The sequence below is a fragment of the Galleria mellonella genome, unplaced genomic scaffold (assembly GCF_026898425.1).
Source record: "Galleria mellonella isolate WM207_F2 unplaced genomic scaffold, CSIRO_AGI_GalMel_v1 utg32, whole genome shotgun sequence".
Taxonomy (NCBI): Eukaryota; Metazoa; Arthropoda; class Insecta; order Lepidoptera; family Pyralidae; genus Galleria; species Galleria mellonella.
This window is the reverse complement of record NW_026442075.1, coordinates 321,083-340,315: the sequence shown is the minus strand read 5'-3', so window position 1 is coordinate 340,315 and position 19,233 is coordinate 321,083. Positions and strand designations below refer to the sequence as shown.

The window sequence follows — 19,233 nt, the reverse complement described above, 5'->3', positions numbered from 1 at the left end:
GAGTTACTATGTGTCTAATGAATATCTTTATACTACTGAATAGTTTACCAGAAGGGTTAAGAAGCTTTTTTTTTTTATAGTACACGTGATATCCTTTGATATGCAAAAGACCCAAGACTCGCAATCTCATACAAGTTATATTTGAAACAGTCTTTCATTTATAAAATAAATAATGATCGTCGATTGTTTTATGATAATTATCGTATTGTAAAATCTTTATTGTACATAATTTACATTAGATTTATTAAGAGATTTAATATACAATGGCAGACTTATCCTATACAGAGATCTCTGAGAGATAACCTTTGAGAATCTGAAATAAAAGTATAGAATGTTCAAGGCTAAAAACCGTACAGCTAAACTCAATAATACCTACATAAAATTGAACATATAATACAATAAAAAGTAACTATATACACCTGCATATGTAAATAATAATAATACATAACTATTCTATGTTATTACAATGTATGTGAATTCTTTAATGATAAAATTTGACAAAACGAATATTTATTTATATTTATTAACATCATTGTGACATCGTTCTTTTATTTTTGACTGACAATTATTATTTATTTAAATGTATTTGAAAATTGTAATGTGATGACGATTAATGGTATAAAATGGACTTGATGTACAAAGTGAACTATCTGTGTAACTACATATGTTTGTACGCCGTACAGGCTAAACATGTCGAACGTTATTATATTGTCAACATCTGCATGTATTTATACGCATGTTTTACAAATAAATAAATCTTGAATCTTGAATCTATTAATATAAAAAAAAATAGCGAAAGAAAAAAAATTAAAATTTTGTCGGAGACTAAGGTCGTAAATCAACATCTTGCTTGAACGTATTTGCCCTGTAAAGAAATAATTGAACACTGCTTACAAACTACCGGATATCGTAACTAAATGTTATAATAAATTAAGTACCATTATGGTACATAATTCAGCAAGTCCTGTTTAAAATACACGACTATGGGCGGGTCGATCATGGCGTCGCGACTTGGCATTTCCCGCCATTATTGCAAAATAAAATGGCGCTTACCACGACCTGTACACAAATACGTAATGTAATTGTTAGAAACTATTTCATTGGAATTTAATGATGTAAACAAATAAATAATCATCATCATCATCGTTTCATCATCTACTGATGTTCTGCAATTAAATTATCTTCGTACTTTTTGGCCGTGACTTTGTAAGTGTGCATTTTTGATTCCCACTTAGACATTGAATTTTCAAAATTCCATTTTAATTATTTACCTACGCTATATCATCATCATCATATCAGCCGTTAGTTGTTCACTGCTGAACATAGGCCTTTTCAATCCATCCATTTTCATATTGTAATGATATAGATTTTAAGCATTAGAAGTTTAGTATCAAGATGATCTCTGGAAGGGCACAGCAATAATATTAGTAAATGTTTGTTACATACAATACATACCTTCATTTCTATAGACGCATAGTCAAGTGAATATTTTTTCTTTTTTTTTATGCAAATAGAACAAACAGACGGCCCACCTGATGGAAAGTGGATATCGTCGCCTATAGACATGAGCAGTTTGACATAACAGAATAAATAAATCTTGCCATTCCTGAATCAGGTGTTATTCCTCTGTACCCTAAATTCACGCCATATCCCAAAACCGAAACACGGCCATGCAAAAAACTGCTTCACGGTAGAAACACGAATTGAACAGAAGTGCCCAAGCAAACGACTTTTGTCCAAAGTCTCCCTCTGTTTCTTTTATCTGTCCCATGTAGTTATTCCTCAATATGGGGTGAATATTTAAAAAGTCATAGACAAAAGTGTCAACTGCGCGCATTTTTGTCGTCTATCCATTATTTTTTAGAATAAAGAATAATAGGTATTCATAAACAGTACGGAATGACAGAGGACTGTGGCACAGTGACACGAGAATGTAGACAGTCGTTGCTTTCAAACATTTCTTAAGCATTGTGTAGGTACAATAACGTCCCACTTAAATACAAAGGCATTCAACATTAGTACAATATATACATATGCTTTAACCCTTCTTTGCGTATTGGTGGAAATTTCCATCATAACATTGAATGCCTAAAACTTAAATAAAAGTGATGTATACACCTGGAATTCGGCACGATGGTTTCAAGGGGGAACCACGTGGAAGTTGACCTGATAGAGTATGTTGCTAGCAATGGGATTGATAGTCCGTATTATTAACAATCCCTTTCTCCCTAGGATGTTTATTTTTTTTTAATAGGTTAGAATGTATCTCGCTTTGTATTTGAATTAAAGTCAAATATGTACAAAGCGAGGCGTGCATTTCACAGAGTCGGTTTACAGAAGGGAAAGGATTTGCCATGTGTGAAAAATTATTTTATAAAGAGGGATACTTGGTACAAAAGTTGATTGTTCGTGTACCTCTGTCCCATTCATGTTTCTACCGTGAAGCAGTTGTGTTTGCATGGCTGTGTTTCGGTTTGAAGGGTGGGATATGGCGTGAATTTATTGGGTACAGAGGAATAACACCCGAATCCTCAGGAATGGCAACGCATGCGGGGTATCATTAGCAAAATAGTATACTCTATTATGTCCATGGTACTGCTCATGCCTGTAGGCAACGGTTACCACTTTCCATCAGGTGGGCCGTCAGCTTGTTGGCCATTCTAAGTCGTTTAAAAAAAATTATTTATGTTGCCTACATATATCTGTTCAAAAATATGTTTCTCTCAGTGTTTTTTTCTACTGCTAAATACTGGCATAGCAAGGCTATGTTTTGTTTTAAAGGGCAGAGTCATGGCAATAAAATTACACGGTACCAGTTAGGAGATATGACGTAGTCCGCGGGAAAGGGTTTGTTAGTAATGGGGATATAACAGCCCCATTGCTATCCTGTCATTTATATGCATCCTCATTGAAAATAAACTTTAAAAGACGATAACTCGATGATAACATCATTCTGATGTCGTACACGTTTACGGATAGAGGTATACAAGTACATACAAAGAAATTACTATTATATACTAACTCTCTACAAAGATCTATTCGTTCATGTTGATCTAATTTGAACTTTATGTGGCAGATATAGAATTCTTTGTTAAAAATATCAATGGTGTTCGCCTCCTAATTACTTCGGTTGCTCAACTGGCCGTCTACCAAAGAACCGGCAAACAACCTGTCTTATGCAATCTCATTATGACTTATAGTCGCCTGGTACTTTTGTACAATATTAATGGTTTATAAACTGTCCTCTTCTCGTAACATTTTATATGAACGAGGGAACGTTTACGAATATTATTAGACGACAAACAAAAAAAATATGACCGAATTGAGAACGTACTTTGTGAAGATAATGCACTCACATCTTCTGGTAATGCTGCATTCCTAGTAAATGACGAGCGAAAACATCACAAAAAAAGAAACAAATAAATTACAACTTAAAAATGGTGGAGGGTATTTAATTTCACGTTGGTTTGCGTAAATAAGGTTCCTTCATTTCTATTGGGTCAATTGAGAATACGCAATAGTTGCATATGAATATCTTTTTAAACCCGGTGCTTTTTTAAACTCCCATAATCACCCAAAAAAATAGGTTTTTACGTATTTTTTTGAAAATATGTAAGTAATACCAATAAATTATTTTTATAAATTGTATTGATCAATTCTACAATATTAAATAAAACGTTAACTAATAATATTTCAGGAAATTTTAAAAATCTATATATAATAAAATGAATGTAATTAATTTTCAGTGTTTTCATGTTGCAGTTGATCAACATGTTGGCCTTTTGCTTCCCGTAGATACTTTAAAATTTCTTCATAACACCTCGTTCGCACACATGGCCGTATATATTTAAATTCTTGAGACACTAACAGTCCGAAATACTCATTTCTTTTATCCTCTTCTCCATAAATTAAGCATTTAGAACACGTTTGTTTCTTCTTTCAAACACAATCCTGTTTTTTTCTTTGTTGCGACGACGCTGGGTAAATCATCGGACACTGAACTATCGCCAAATATATTTGGAGATCGGCTTCGGCTACGGCTTGGCAACATTTTTTTCTTTCTACAATTTTAAATTAAATTTATTAGAATATATGCTTCGAACACACGTCTAAGTACCTTTTGTGTTTATTATACCTTACCTACCTAGGTATAAAAAGAGTACTTACGTAGATTTTCTTTTATTAACTGTTTTATACGAAGATCTTGATCTCTCAAATTAGCATCCATTTTACTTCCAGTGATTATCAACTAAATTAATAATCCACAAAGTATTAAATAACGTTTTTATGAAATATTTAGAACAAAAACAATACCCTTTAAATATCGATCGTCAGTAACTGTGGCTGACTTACCTATATTCTAGCAAGCAGGACTGCCAGATGTGAAGGGGAAATCCCCAATAAATTGTTGCATGTGACTGATGATGTGAACATGTTCGTTTCATAATAAAAATGTTGCCAGGTAACCAAAAAGTCGTATGTTTTTGTGCGAATTACGATCATAATCTTTACGATCGTACATTAAAAAATAGACAAATAATAGTATGAGTACGATTTAAATCGTATATCTGTCAACCCTGCTAGCAAGACAGCGACAAAATCACGTTGCATAACAATGTAGCCCAAGCTTATATCTTATGAAATATACGGAAGAGATACGGACTTAGAAAAAACAGAAATGTTGTTCTTTGTGGAAGTCATTGATGAAATTCTATGTATTTTAGCCCGCAAACTTTCTTCAAACAAAAACAGCGCCATCTAGTATCGAGTTCTGTAATTATCTTTTGTTTATGGATAAGTAAGACCGCCACGCATGCAATACATTATGACTGGGGATTCCCCTATTCGTCGACGCTGAATATGAGGCGACGACAATCACTGTCAAACGTGTTCACTATTACTCTGACTCTGGTAACGTGACTTCCTGGTAACGTGTTAGGTAGGAAAAGCAGTAAAAAAGTGCATATTAAGGGAGCAGATTTGAAATAATATTTATACTTAACAAGAAATAATTAAAGGTAAGTGGATTTTTGAATGATACAATTATATCATGATCACTTAACAATTTTAACTTAAAATTAGATGTATTATTACAAGCTTTTATTTAGCTTGCGTTATGTAAATAAAAGTATGTAGGTATGTTCGTATGTTGATGCAATTATCCTCAATCCTCAACCGACTGGGATAAAATTTTCCATACACGTTTATTTTGGATGATAGTGCATAGTTAGCTGAGAGTCGTCATTGGATAATAATGGTGGATAGCCTAAGATGTGTAAGATATTTATTTTTAACATAATATGCGTAAGTACCTAATCGAATTAAAGAAGTTGCTGAGAAAAATACAGAACAATACGATAATAAACTAGCGTCTGCGTTTAATCCTCCGAGGAGATGTAATTTTACAAAGGTTTTTTGTATTTATTTTATTATTTTTTTAATAAATTTATTGTAAATAACAAGAAATAATCATTGTAAAAAAATAGGCACTCTATTGTTGAATTTTCGTCAGACCAACTAATCATCGTTCATTTTTTTAGGTTCAATGGGGAGACCTAAAGATTTACGCATATGGGAGCACTACCGTACTTTACCAAACAAGTCTGTTTCTTGCAAGCTTTGTAATAAGGTCTACAAATTCAGTAATGCTGCCAAAATGCTTCAACATCTTATCACTTGTCCAAAATCTCCAGAAACATTAAAAGACTCTATGAAACTTATAAAAGATAGCTCGTCCAAAACCAAAATGTCTGGACTGTCAGAGATAGAGACAAATGATTCTTTTATAAGCCCCTCGTCGTCTGCTAACACTACAATAAATGCTGAGTTTCAAGACACCGATGATCATATAAAAACAGAATTAGCGAGAGCTATATTTGTAACAGGGACGCCATTATCGATGGTGCAACATCCTTTATGGATACAATTTTTCGAAAAATTGAAACCAAAATTTAAAATACCTTCACGTAAAGCTTTAGCGACAAAATACTTAGATAAAATATATAGAGAAATGCGTTTTGAGTTAAATGAGGAACTAAATGCTTGTAGTTACTTACACCTTCAGTGCGATGGCTGGTCTAACTTTAAGAAATGAAGGAATAATAAACTTTCTTATATCAAAACCTCAACCTGCATACGTTAAAAGTTTGAATACAGAAAGTAATCCTCACACTAGTGAATACCTTAAGAAGTTGAAAAAGTAATGAAAGTGTATGGAGCAAATAAGTTTCTTGTACTTATTGGCGATAACGCTAGAAATATACAAAAGGCATTCGAATTAACAAAACTCAAATATCCACATGTTGTTCCTCTCGGTTGCTGTGCACATATCCTTAACTTGTTGTGCCAAGATATTGTAAAGATACAAGAAGTAACTGTGTTTATTATGCAAGCCATAAATATAATAAAAACTGTTAAAAGAAGTCAACGATTAAGTTCCTTGTTGATAAAATCAAGGCAGGGTGAAGATTCTACACAAACACTAAAATTGCCTTGTGCTACAAGATGGGGAAGTCATGTTACTTCGTTAAAAAGTTTGAAAGCAAATAAGATAGCTTTGCAAATATTAACAGTTAGAGAAGATGTGGTAATTTCAAGAGATATTAAAGATTTAATTCTAAGTGATGATTTCTGGACGAAGACAGGGGAATGTATAAGTATTTTGGAACCAGTCACTGAAAGCATATTTTACTTAGAGAGCGACCAGAATCGTTTGCATCGCACATACATTACATTTAGAGATGTACAAGCTAAGATACGTTTTGCATTAAATGAGATTTCGACATTGAGCGAAGAAAGCAAACAGCAGATTCTAAAATCAGTATCTTCAAGATGCAATATGGCAATGAGGCCAATACATTTTGCAGCATATATTCTAGACTTACTCTAGTCGCTTACTCAAGAGGAAGAACTTTATGGAGTTAATCTACATAAGCCAACACTTAAGTTTGTCAAATGTAATGTTTATATAAAGCTAAAGAAAACTTTTGTCCTTTGTATGGAGCTCATTAGATAGCATTGAGCGGTGGAAAGGTATTTTATTCCATGAGTTAAGCAAAGTAGCGATTCGAATCAGTTGTACTTCGGCAATATTATTTAGTATCCAAGACATACATAAAAAAAAGAAATATTACAACTGAAAGAACTGAAAAAATTTCATTCATTTGTTATAACTGAATAATGCAATGCACATTCAGTTTAATGAAGAAAATACTTAGAATTTCATTGAGCAAGTAAATGAACATAACAGTTTAGACGAAAAGAGCATCGAACAAAAAAATAACTCTGAATCTGACAGTGATTGATAAATTACAATCTCTTAAAAACTCAAAATCAAATTAAAAGTTTTTTATTCTGTAGGCTATAATAATATTGTCTATGTCCAGTTGGTTTGCGTGAATAATGATGTTCATAAACACCCAAAAATTTGGGTTCATTTTAAACCCAATAAACCCAAAACACCCGGTTTTTACCCACCAGACTTTAAACCCACCCAGGTGGATTGCCCATCTCTAGTTGCATAGGAAAATTATATTAAAAATAGTATTAGTTTAAAACTAGATGGCTCTGTAATACGTTCAGAGATGACGTACTGAGTTTAGATATTAGGAAATAATATTGCTTATTATGACCAATATAAATTACACCTATAATTTCGGACGTCGACCTATACGTGTAAAATATGGATCGACGACCTGCAATGACCAGCCCTTTGTCAGACAAAGCCTTTCCAAACATTGGAAATGCTCGAACAAGCTAATTTAAGCTTTATAACCGAGGTCACAAACTTTAAATTGCATTTACCTATTATTATTTAGTCCTACTAATTTGTATAGGTCACAATTTTGTATCGTTCTATCGACGTAACGGATCAATTTAAATTGCCCAGGTTATAATTGCAGGGTATTCCTCCCAAATGTTGACATACCCGCTCGCGTCGATCACGCAATGATCGATTCTGTTTTGTTTCCCATACGTTATGCTATAGATCTAATCTAATTGCGATAGTTAAAGCATTTAGTAGTTTAATGTATCACTTTGAATTTTATGACTGGTTATTAATTTTTTTTGTTGATATAGTATATTAATGGATATCTTTACAAATTTCACGTACAATGTTGATATAGCATATAAATAGGTTTCTTTACATATTTAAAGTATAATTTTTAAGCGACTTCCAAGGGTTATACTCCTCTAATGATTTCCCCAGTACTAGAGTAAGGCACATGGGTTAGTGACCCTGGCCATCCGAGGCACTGTAGTTTCTGATCAGTATCCTTCTGTATCAATCAATCTCTGACTGCCATTTCGTCCACGTATGTTTTGCGACACGTGTTTCGCTTCTAAACTTGCTTCACTCACTCCGAATGTCCCCCTCTTTTATCTTCAATCTTTTCCTCCATATAATAGGTGGCGGATATCATTAATAAATGTATTTCCAGGGAAAGTTGACGTCAGGCAAGTGACTGGTTGTAAAAATAAAAGACAAAACCCTTGCGTAATAAAATCATATTACGCCGTCTCCAAATAAAATTGCAATTCAAAATGCATCTAACTATAATTTCGATGCATTTTTTGTTATAAATTATTCAGTGTCATTATTTATATAACTATAGATAAAATAAAAAGATTCGTATATCAGAGCAGCGATACCAAATTCTGATATTGCAAAATGAACAGATTATTTTAAGGTGCTGACCAGTTAATTTATTGAATAATTTATTTATAACAACAGAGGGAGACTTTGTACAAAAGTCGTTTGCTTGGGTACCTCTGTCCCATTCGTGTTTCAACCGTGAAGCAGTTGTGTTTGCATGGCTGTGTTTCGGTTTGAAGGGTGGGATGTGGCGTGAATTTACAGGGTACAGAGGAATAACAACTGAGTCCTCAGGAATGGCAACGCATGGGGGGTATCATGGGCGAAACAGTACACTCTGTTATGTCCATGGTACTGCTCATGTCTATAGGCGACGGTTACTACTTTCCATCAGATGGGCCGTCGGCTTGTTTGCCATTCTAAGTTGTATTTAAAAACAATACTACCAGATTATCTATACAGTGAAAAGTAAAAAGTATTTTATACGTCAATACGTATATAAAATATCATTAGTATGTATTATATATATATATATATATATATGGAATTTCTTTCAAAGTCATTTAAGAGTGATCGAATAACAATTATACAAACAGATTTATAAACTTTCATATTTACAATAATTAGTACTTTAGGTAGTAGTAGTGAAAGTGAGTTAGTTTTTTTGGTACCCCTGTCACCGTAACGACTCGACACATTGTCACATTTGTACAGTATGGAAAGTAACGTAGGCTAATTTTTAACTTGTCATCAACATTTTTTTTTTTAAATAGGTGATAATGAAATGGTAACCCCGCTTGCGTTGTGCGTATTGCGCTATTGGGCTATCGGTATACGCTGACGGGGCACCAGTGAGGGATGATAGGTGACGATGAAAGCAGGTCAGTTAGTCCATCGTGTCGAATTCCACTAGAATTAACCACGATTGTTTCCAGGGGGAACTGCGTGGATGTCGAACTGATAGGGTATATTACTAACAATGGGACTGGTAGTTCGCATTACTAACAATCCTTCCCCCCCCCTCCACGGTTTGCCTGGTAGCAAGCAGAGAATGTCGCCCAAATATATTTCCTGACAGATTAAAACTGAAAAGAGATCTGCCAAACTATTCGATTGCCACCTTGCAACCCTATTGCGGTATATAAAAATCGCGATTAAAAAACAGGGGTTGTTCGTAAAAGCGTGAAAATTTGAATTTGTATGTATTTTTCAATGCTAAATCATAACAAAACAAAAATAAAAAAGTTTGTCAAAAAAATAAAAAAAAAGTTTAGGGGTGGGTCATACTTATGATTGAGAGGTATGAAAAATAGATGTTGGCCGATTCTCAGACCTACCCGATATGCACACAATATTTCATAAAAATCGGTAAAGCCGTTTCGGAGGAGTTTGGTAACAAACACCGCGACACGAGAATTTTATATATTAGGTTTAGATGAAGAGAAAAACTAAATTATGGTATTACGTCTTATATAATATATTGAGCCTACACCCCAGTTTAATTGTATTTACATAACATGCAAACACACGCCGGTTTGATGGAAGTACCCCATACATACTCGCGTAGTTCAAAATATCTTTAGTGCTAAAAGTTATTTTTAAGCAACTAAAAAAAATGCTCTTAATTCGTTCATATTTTTCCTATATAGGTATATTAAGTTATGCGATATTTTCGACAATTTCCTAACCGATTTTAATGATTATTTTTGCAATCGATAGGATTTATATCAGTGTATTTGTCGATATTAATTTTGTTATGAATAAAATAGCTGTAATTTTTTTTGTGAGATAAAAACGCTTATTGCGAAGCAAAATACGTATTTTGCAATTTAATTTCGTCATTTTATCGATGTGTTTTGTTATGATTGAAGTACCTACTCATAGCTGGTTTTTTTTTGCGGAGCGAAAATGATTTAAATTTTTTATCTTTTTGGGGATATATCTGTTAATTTTGTGGTAAACAAATTATATTGTATTTATATAGGCGTATAGAGTTTAATATCAATTTTTTTTAGATTTTTTTCTAAAAATAAATAATATATGTTAAATTTTATTTTTTTTTTGTTTCAGAATGTATGTTTTTTTAGATTTTTCTCCAAAAATATATATGTAATTTTTTTTTATTGTTTCAGAATGTATGGTGAAGGACTGTCATAAGTGAAAAAGGTAAATATATTTATAGCGTAAATATAGATAAATGTATAAATGATTAATCATCGAACTGATACATCATACTTTATAGTGGTACATATACATGTACGTGCCGGCCTATAATTTAAAATTTTCAGTTTCGGCAAAATTCAAAATAAAATCCTTTAATTATTCTCGATTTATATGATATATATATATATATATATTAGGCACAGATAATATGGATACGGATCCGATATTTATGTATTGGAATTCTCTGGATATTGATAGCGGAATAAAGGTCAGCAGCCATTTCGATATCACCCATATCGGTCGAATATCTATTTTAGCCCTTTACACTCCATTGCCGCCGTATTTGCGACATTAAAATGCTAACATTAAATTCACGGGGGGAAGGGATTGTTAGTAATGCGGATTGTCAGTCCCATTGCTAATAATATACCCTAACAGGTCGACCTCCCAATGGTCCCCCCCTGGAAACCATCGTGCTGAATTCCAAGTGTATTCATCACGACGGGCTAACTGACCTGATTTTTCATCCTCACCTATCATCCCTCACTGGTGCCCCGCCAGCGTATACCGTTAGCGCAGGCGGGGTTATCATTCCATTATCATTCATAAAAAAAAAATACTTTGTAGAGACGTTTAGAAGTGAATTTATTGGCAAAAATTCTAATACTTAAATAAATAGATAGATATAAGAAAAAATAAATAGATAAGTGGGGTACATAAAATAATTAAAATGTAAGAAAACATATGTTGAGCAAATACAAGTAAAATTTTAAACAAAGAGTAATTAACAGTCGTAGTTTTTTTAACTGTAGTCAAGCTACCACTAAATGAGTTGTCACGACTCCAGCATCATTGTCCGAATGGTAGTGGATTGTAAGTACATCGCAGAGAGGAGGTACCTATGTCGTGATCAAGTCGAGAGGAGCGATCTTGGAGAAAGCGTGGCGATCGCCGGAGCGAGACGCGACACCACGCGAGGCTGCTGGTGCACGGCCACTCGGCTTTTTTAAATGGATGAAAATGGAATGGTAACCCCAGCGTTGGTGGGGTTCTAATGAGTAGTAGGTGAAAATAAAGTCGGGATAAGCAGTCGTGATGAATTAACCAGCGGTGGCGTAACTATACCATTTGGGGCCTGTGGCAAATTCTTTTGATTGGGCCCTATAATTTATTTTCAAGTAAAGTAAAATACTTAGGTACAAGGTAAAAAGAAAATTTTGAGCTCGCTGCCTCTTGAGCCTCTTGAGCCGGGGCCCTTTTGGGTCGGGGGCCCGTGGCATTTTGCCAGCCCTGCCACCCTATTGTTACGCCACTGTTAATCAGGATGGTTTGCAAGCAGGATCCTGTGGAGGTTTATCTGTCAGGCTGTATGTGATATCGGTACCTTGTTTCCTTTATTAATGATCATTGATACTCGGTTTTGTTTGGCTCGTTATATAAATACACTATTGCTTTGTTATATAAATACACAAGCGGGAAAAATTGGAGATTCAAAAAAAGAAATCAAACTTTTCGGCTATTTTTCAGATGGCTGTATCTTTGATAACAATGGTCGTATTGGGATAAAAAGAGGAGAGCTCCAAAAGCTTGAAGTTTCAAATTTTTGGATCTTATAATTTTTTTTTTCAAGTAACACGAAGTGCGCCATCTTAATGAGTACTATGATAAAAAAAAAACGAAATTTGTTTTCGATCTTATTTTTTGTCTACGAACATGAAAAAAAAAATCAACTGATCGGCTATTTTATAGATATTTTCTATGTGATTCTTTAGATTGATATAACTTTTTTATTTATGAACCGGTTAAAATAAAATAAACACTAAGTGTTAAGTGGAGCAAACCGCAATGCATTAGTGAAAACCGCATTCAAATCAGTGAAGCCCTTTCTGAGATTAGCGTGCACAAAATCATTGTTATGAGTTCTATTGTGTTCATAAAGCTCTCCTATGATAGTTTTTCTTATATATCTTTCATGTACAGACAGCGACCAGTTACGATTTTATTATATGTATAGATTGTTTACAATAATGTAATTTTTGTGTACAATAAAATATAAATAATAAAAATAAAAATTGTTGGGATTCCGGGGCGGCTCACTCCCGGGAAAGATGCAGAAAGCGGTGCTCTTAGATTCTGCCCGCATTGTACGCCGGTTTCTCTCCCTGGGGCCTTGAACCCCCGGCGGACTCTGCTTCTGCCGGGGGTTAGTTGCCATCTCCTCTCCTTAAGAGGGGAGATGAGAATTTTAGTAAAATTTAAAAAATAATAATTATAAAAATATTGTAAGCCGTATAACATACATTTTGTACTACACTATACTTATTGAAAATGCTTCAACAAGTCCTGTAATATTGGTGTAATAAAATGTAAAATAAATAAATAAACATAATTGATTATTAAATAAATAAATAAATATTCTGCATCTAAATTAGGTAACTGTAACATCCATTCTCTATTTATTGTGTAGTATGTATTAATTTGTAAAAAATGAATGACATCTGTATTCTATGTTTTTGTTTCAAATGTAAATATTTTGCTGCGACGAAAGTAGGTTACTCTCGACTCGCACTCTGTATCCGACGTGAATAATGACCGGCTGTAGAATCTCTTATTTGGCAATATGTTATGTGAGTATACAACATATAGGTATTTATCTTGTATCAAGATAGTTGTGTAATGTTTCCTATTGCCAATTGTAGAGGTGTCTTTTAATGGGTGAAAATGCTATTACTGCGAGAGAATGCTTTATAGTATTAAGTCCGCCTTTTGTAACAGTCATTTTTTTGTAATGTGGTCAATGAAGAATAAATAAATAAATAAAATAAACAAAATAGAGGGAGACTTTGTACAAAAGTCGATTGCTTGGGTACCACTATCCCGTTCGTGTTTCTACCGTGAAGCAGTTGTGTTTGCATGGCTGTGTTTCGGTTTGAAGGGTGGGATATGGCGTGAATTTACAGGGTACAGAGGAATAACATCTGAGTCTTCAGGAATGGCAATGCATGGGGGTATCATGGACGAAACAGTATACTCTGTTATGTCCATGGTACTGCTCATGTCTATAGGCGACGGTTACCACTTTCCATCAGGTGGGCCGTCAGCTTGTTTGTTATTCTAAGTTGTATACAAAAAATCTACCATTTATTAAGTTTCCACGTGGTGTCATTGAAAAATCCCAATGTGCTGGAACGATGTACGAGTATGTAATTCATTGCGCAAGAGTCGTCCTAAATGGTCGTCCGCTTCCTTATTAGTTTTGTCAGTACTCCTTTTATACGTGGCTTATACCACTTTCCCCATGTAGTTTGTCTCACTCTTACTTGTAAGCGACTAGAGGTGTTTGTGTAATGGGGCCAATATCCTAGGCCCAGATTTGATATCAAATAGACGCTTGTACCAACTCAATATAAATAAAAATCAATTGCCAAATGTAAGTCTACCATTTTAGAACGGTTGCATATATTTGGCTAATTATTTTTCATTGTCTTTGTAAAGGACTAGGTTTGTATGAGAGGGAATGTGTAAAAAATTGTATGTCAAAGAGAAAAATATGAGTTAAAATGTCACCATTTGAGTGAGATTTACCAGAGGGAGACTTTGTACAAAAGTCGTTTGCTTGGATACCTCAATTCCCATTCATGTTTCAACCGTGAAGCAATTGTGTTTGCATGGCTGTGTTTCGGCTTGAAGGTTGGGATATGGCGTGAATTTACAGGGTACAGAGGAATAACACCTGAGTCCTCAGAATTGGCAACGCACGGTGGGTATCATGGGCGAAACAATATACTCTGTTATGTCCATGGTACTGCTCATGTCTATAGGTGACGGTTACCACTTTCCATCAGGTGGGCCGTCAGCTTGTTTGCCATTATAAGTTGTATAAAAAAAAAGAAGATAAAAAAAAAAACAGGAAAGATTTGGTCTCATTTGTATTCGTATATCCTTACAAAACCGGGGCGAGTAGTTAATCTAAATAATTAAACATTAATCACTAAATGTGACGATGTTTAGCAGCATCAAACTCGAGAAAGGTTGGACCTATTCAGCAAATGTTTTTTTCGAATGTTCGTTGAATTGCACAAAATGTCCTTAGGAGAGATTTTTTTTTGAAAAATTGTCCAGAAAAATGTAACTTTCCCATTTTTACTTTTCATTCCCATCACATAAAAATTGTTCCCTGTTTTGACAAAATAACATGAGTCTAGTTAACTAGTTAAGTATAATTATAAATATGCCTATGATTTTATCCTTAAAATGATTAAATATAGTTTTAAGATGTGCAGTTTTTTTATTTTCATCAATTTCATCCGAACCATCTGGACGAGTGGCGGTCCTCCACTGTGCGTTTTTCAAGGCACTTTCTTCCACGCACAATCACTCTTTGGTTTCAACTTCCAGCAGCAGTATTTCCGAACCGATACGACAACATAACCTAGTCAACAACCCAACATAACGAGAGCATAGTCCTTTTTAAAAGACCGGTAGCACACCTGCAATGCCGTTAGTGTTGTGGGTGATCATGGGCGGCGGTAGTCTTTTACCACCAGTGAGCCGCATGCTCGTTTGCCCCCTGTGTTGTAAAAAAAAAAAGTTTTTTCATATATTTTTTACTTATTTTTTCCCACGTTTTATAAGAGTAAATTAGTGCTGGAAACTAGACTAAGACCAATTATTGATTTAATGGTTGCGGGGTTAATTCAAACCGGTCAGATATTAACCAATAAAATCTAGAAATAAGTTTTGTTCCGGATTAAAAATACGCTTCGCAAATGATTTTCGTAAGATGTTACAAAGTTGGAAATGTATTTCTTACGTTGTAATCAATGATAATTTTAAAAATTGATATTTTAAAGTTGCGCTGCATAAAAATTAAATAATCAATATTTGCTTATTTCCTATATTGTATAATGCAAATAAAGTAAAGAAAGAAAGAAAGAAAGAAAGAAAAATATTTTATTCAGTGCAATGTAAAAAATACAATATAAACAACAAACGAAAAAAAAAATGAGCAAATAAAATGTACATATAATTAAACTTAATTTACCATAATTAAAAATAAACATAAAATAATCATTTTTACATGCAAAAATGCACTGAAATGGCTACATATAGTATACTCATTCATTCATTCATTTAAAAATTTCTTCCACTTTTAATTCATTACAAACTTTGCTTTGTTTGAACTAGATGGCTCTTTTTTTTAATGCATGATAGTAGTATGGTAACCCAGCTGGAAGATCAGTGAGCCCATCGTGATGAATACACCTGGAATTAACCACGATGGTTTCCAGACGGGACTACGTGGGGGTCGACCTGACAGGGCATGTTGCTAGCAATGGGACTGGTAGTCCACATTACTAACAATCCCTTCCACCCAGTGGGATGTGTCCTATGAACTTAGACTAAATAGGTATAACACCATATCAGCCATTACCTGTCCACTGCTGATTATGGGCCTCCCCAATAAGGGGGATTTGCATTGGATGCTGGTTGGCAACAGTAGTGAGGCTTTGGTGATGTTTTAAAAGAGACGCTGCAGCCCATCCTTCGACCAATAAATTCTCTTAGTTGTCTCTTATGACACGACATTCACTGAAAAGAAAGGGGTGGTCCATTCTCCATTCGTATATTCTGAATATAAAATGTAGGAATTCAGATAAATAACTATAAATAATATATAATTCACCAGAGGGAAACTTTCTACAAAAGTCGATTGCTTGGGCACCTCTGTCCCATTCGTGTTTCAACCGTGAAGCAGTTGTGTTTGCATGGCTGTGTTTCGGTTTGAAGGGTGGGATATGGTAGTGTATTTACAGGGTACAGAGGAATAACACCCGAGTCCTCAGGAATGGCCACGCATGGGGGTATCATGGGCGAAATAGTATACTCTGTTATGTCCATGGTACTGCTCATGTCTATAGGCAACGGTTACCACTTTCCATCAGCTGGGCCGTAAGCTTGTTTGCCATTCTAAGTTGTATAAAAAAACATACAAATAGTATTTAGTTATATTTATATAATAATAGTAACTTTTACTATGGAACTTTTTTTAACTATGGAATTTCTTTTTTTAACTTGTAAATGGTTTTATATGAATATATTATTCTTGGTTTTCAGCTTCTCGACTTATGCCGGCTTAAAAACATACCCCGTCCTGTAACCCACAGGAAAAAAGGTACATATGCCCGTTTTTTTTTACCGTCTTCTACCTCGCCTTCTGTTTTGAGTGTATACTGAATTTGTGAGTGTTTGTGTGTTTGGTGTATGAATTGTGTTGGATGGCTCTGGTGTGTTTGTTGAGTGTGTGTGTGTGTGTGTGTGTTAGTTGCCTGTTGGCTGGTTGGTGACCGGTGTGGGTCTTGAGCGTGATGATTTTGTGTATTATGTATGAATACAGTATCTTCTAATACTTTGCTGAGTATGGTTGATGTGTGAATGGCTACTTGTTTTTGCAAGATTGTGATATCAATATATATATATATATATATATATATATATATATATATATATATATATATATTTTATGAATATATTATATTATATTTCGCTATATTATTATTGTTCTTTACTTTTTACTTAAATTTTTTCTTTCAACTATTTTATTTTCCGATATTCAGTCGTTTATGTATATTTTATTACCTACACCTATGATGTTTATTATAATTTATAATTGATAAAGATTTTTTTTGCTGACTCTAATCAACAAGTGGGCGTATTGACATCAAATTACCGTCAACAGATATGAATATAACAGGGTGCATTAATAAACAAAACAGATTTATTTATTTTTAAAAGGTACATCAACAGTGTAAATACAGACATTGATTTTAATTAATATACGGGGCTTGCATCTTGCATTCACACCAATTACAGATGTACACAACATTTTCTTTAGTCATCGATTACATATGAACAAAACTGACATCAACAAAACAACAAAAAAAAAACCATCCAGGTGATAACATAAGAATATTTAAAATATAGAATTATTAAAACAGTGCACACAGAATTAAAATTATTAGTTGTGGAAAAATTATGGTAACATTATTAGAGAACTTTTAGAATTTTATTCTTTTATGATTTTATTATTTAATGATAAATATTAGACATGCAATTTAGTTATTTTTATTGACACTTTTTACATTTTATTATTATTATTGACATTGTTTTTATTGTTATAAGTTATTATTACTTTAATTTTATATTGTACACGCCGATATGGTAGAATGTGGAATAATGGACATATAATTATTATTTTCATCTAATGTATGTACCCATATTCGTGCAATAAATTATTTGAATTGAATTGAATATTTTTGAATGACTTGGGAGAGTCGTGAAATATATCAAGATTGAGGGACTCGTTACAGGAATTGTACGTATTGATTAACCTCGAGACAGGAGCATGATTTGACAGATTGATTGGAAGTATTTAATGATGTGATGATTGTTTTAGCATTAATATATTTATGATAATAACAAAAAAAAAATACATATAACACCCTTCTAATTAATTAACGAATGAAAGTACCACAATGACGAGCACTACATTACCACACACTACTGTTTAATACAATTCCAAGATGAATTGCAAATATTTTTTTACTTTCGCTACACGTTCATACATTTGATGGAATAAAAGTGAAAATGATATCGTAATTTGGGATTAGCAGAGCGTGAAAGATGGCGCCGATTGAACTATGCGTCATGAATGAACCTTGTGGCCAGTCGTCATAAGTATTACGACGATATCAGTCATAGACAATTCCCGCCAAATTGCTTCATTGTTCATAAAAAAAAGGTTACTATTAACTAATTTTTAATTAATTGATTAATACAAATGTATTTTAACTAAATAAAAAATGGGGAGGCTAATAATATTAAATTGCTATATTAAATAACGTGAAATGCTACCGAAAGATAAATTATTATGTGACCATAACCAAAGTACGAAAGCAAAGATTGAGAGCATCACATTTCAATTATGAATATTTCGATTAAGAACTGACCATTAAATGTAACTAGCGGAACGATTATGTAATTTTTATCAAGAAATAATGCCTTTTACAATCTCTTATAATTTGTATGAATACATTTTAAATTTCTTAAAATATGTTAAAATAATTAAGAATTGTTAAAATAAGTAAAAAAATCTCCTGTGTGGTCCCGGCATAGAATAGGCCGACCCCTTCCTTTTCCATGGGTGTCGTAAGAGACGATTAAGGGAGAGCGAGGGATGGGTAGTAGTGTTCCTCTTAAAAGATCTCTAAAGCCTAACTGCGGTTGCCAATCCGCCTGCCAAGCGTGGCAACTACTGGCAAAACCCTTCTAGGGAGAGGCTTATGTTCAGCAGTGGACAATTATAAGCTTATATGAAGATGATGAAAATTAGAGACTTTTAAGAAAGGTACGTACCCATGTAGACGACAGACGTCTGTTCCACTCGTGTTTATGATGTACTAGCTTACTGTGAG

General features: G+C 33.7%; 2 protein-coding genes across 7 annotated transcripts in view; both read left to right on the top strand.

The window, feature by feature from the left end:
* LOC113509436 (receptor-type tyrosine-protein phosphatase zeta-like) overlaps window positions 1-19,233 on the top strand; it is a 107,623-nt gene that overhangs the window by 44,449 nt on the left and 43,941 nt on the right. For 3 of the 6 annotated variants that reach the window (XM_052896261.1, XM_052896258.1, XM_052896259.1), the window contains 2 exons: window positions 10,729-10,762; window positions 16,877-16,934. The gene's annotated coding sequence lies outside the window, so the exon portion shown is untranslated. The remainder of the gene's footprint in view (window positions 1-10,728; window positions 10,763-16,876; window positions 16,935-19,233) is intronic. The other 3 variants (XM_052896260.1, XM_052896256.1, XM_052896257.1) reach the window with 1 other exon arrangement.
* On the top strand, window positions 4,847-6,101 carry LOC128200957 (uncharacterized). Its single transcript, XM_052896262.1, has 2 exons — window positions 4,847-5,018; window positions 5,541-6,101. The coding sequence occupies exon 2, from the start codon at window positions 5,546-5,548 to the stop codon at window positions 6,092-6,094; it is 549 nt and encodes a 182-aa protein (XP_052752222.1). The 5' UTR covers window positions 4,847-5,018; window positions 5,541-5,545; the 3' UTR covers window positions 6,095-6,101.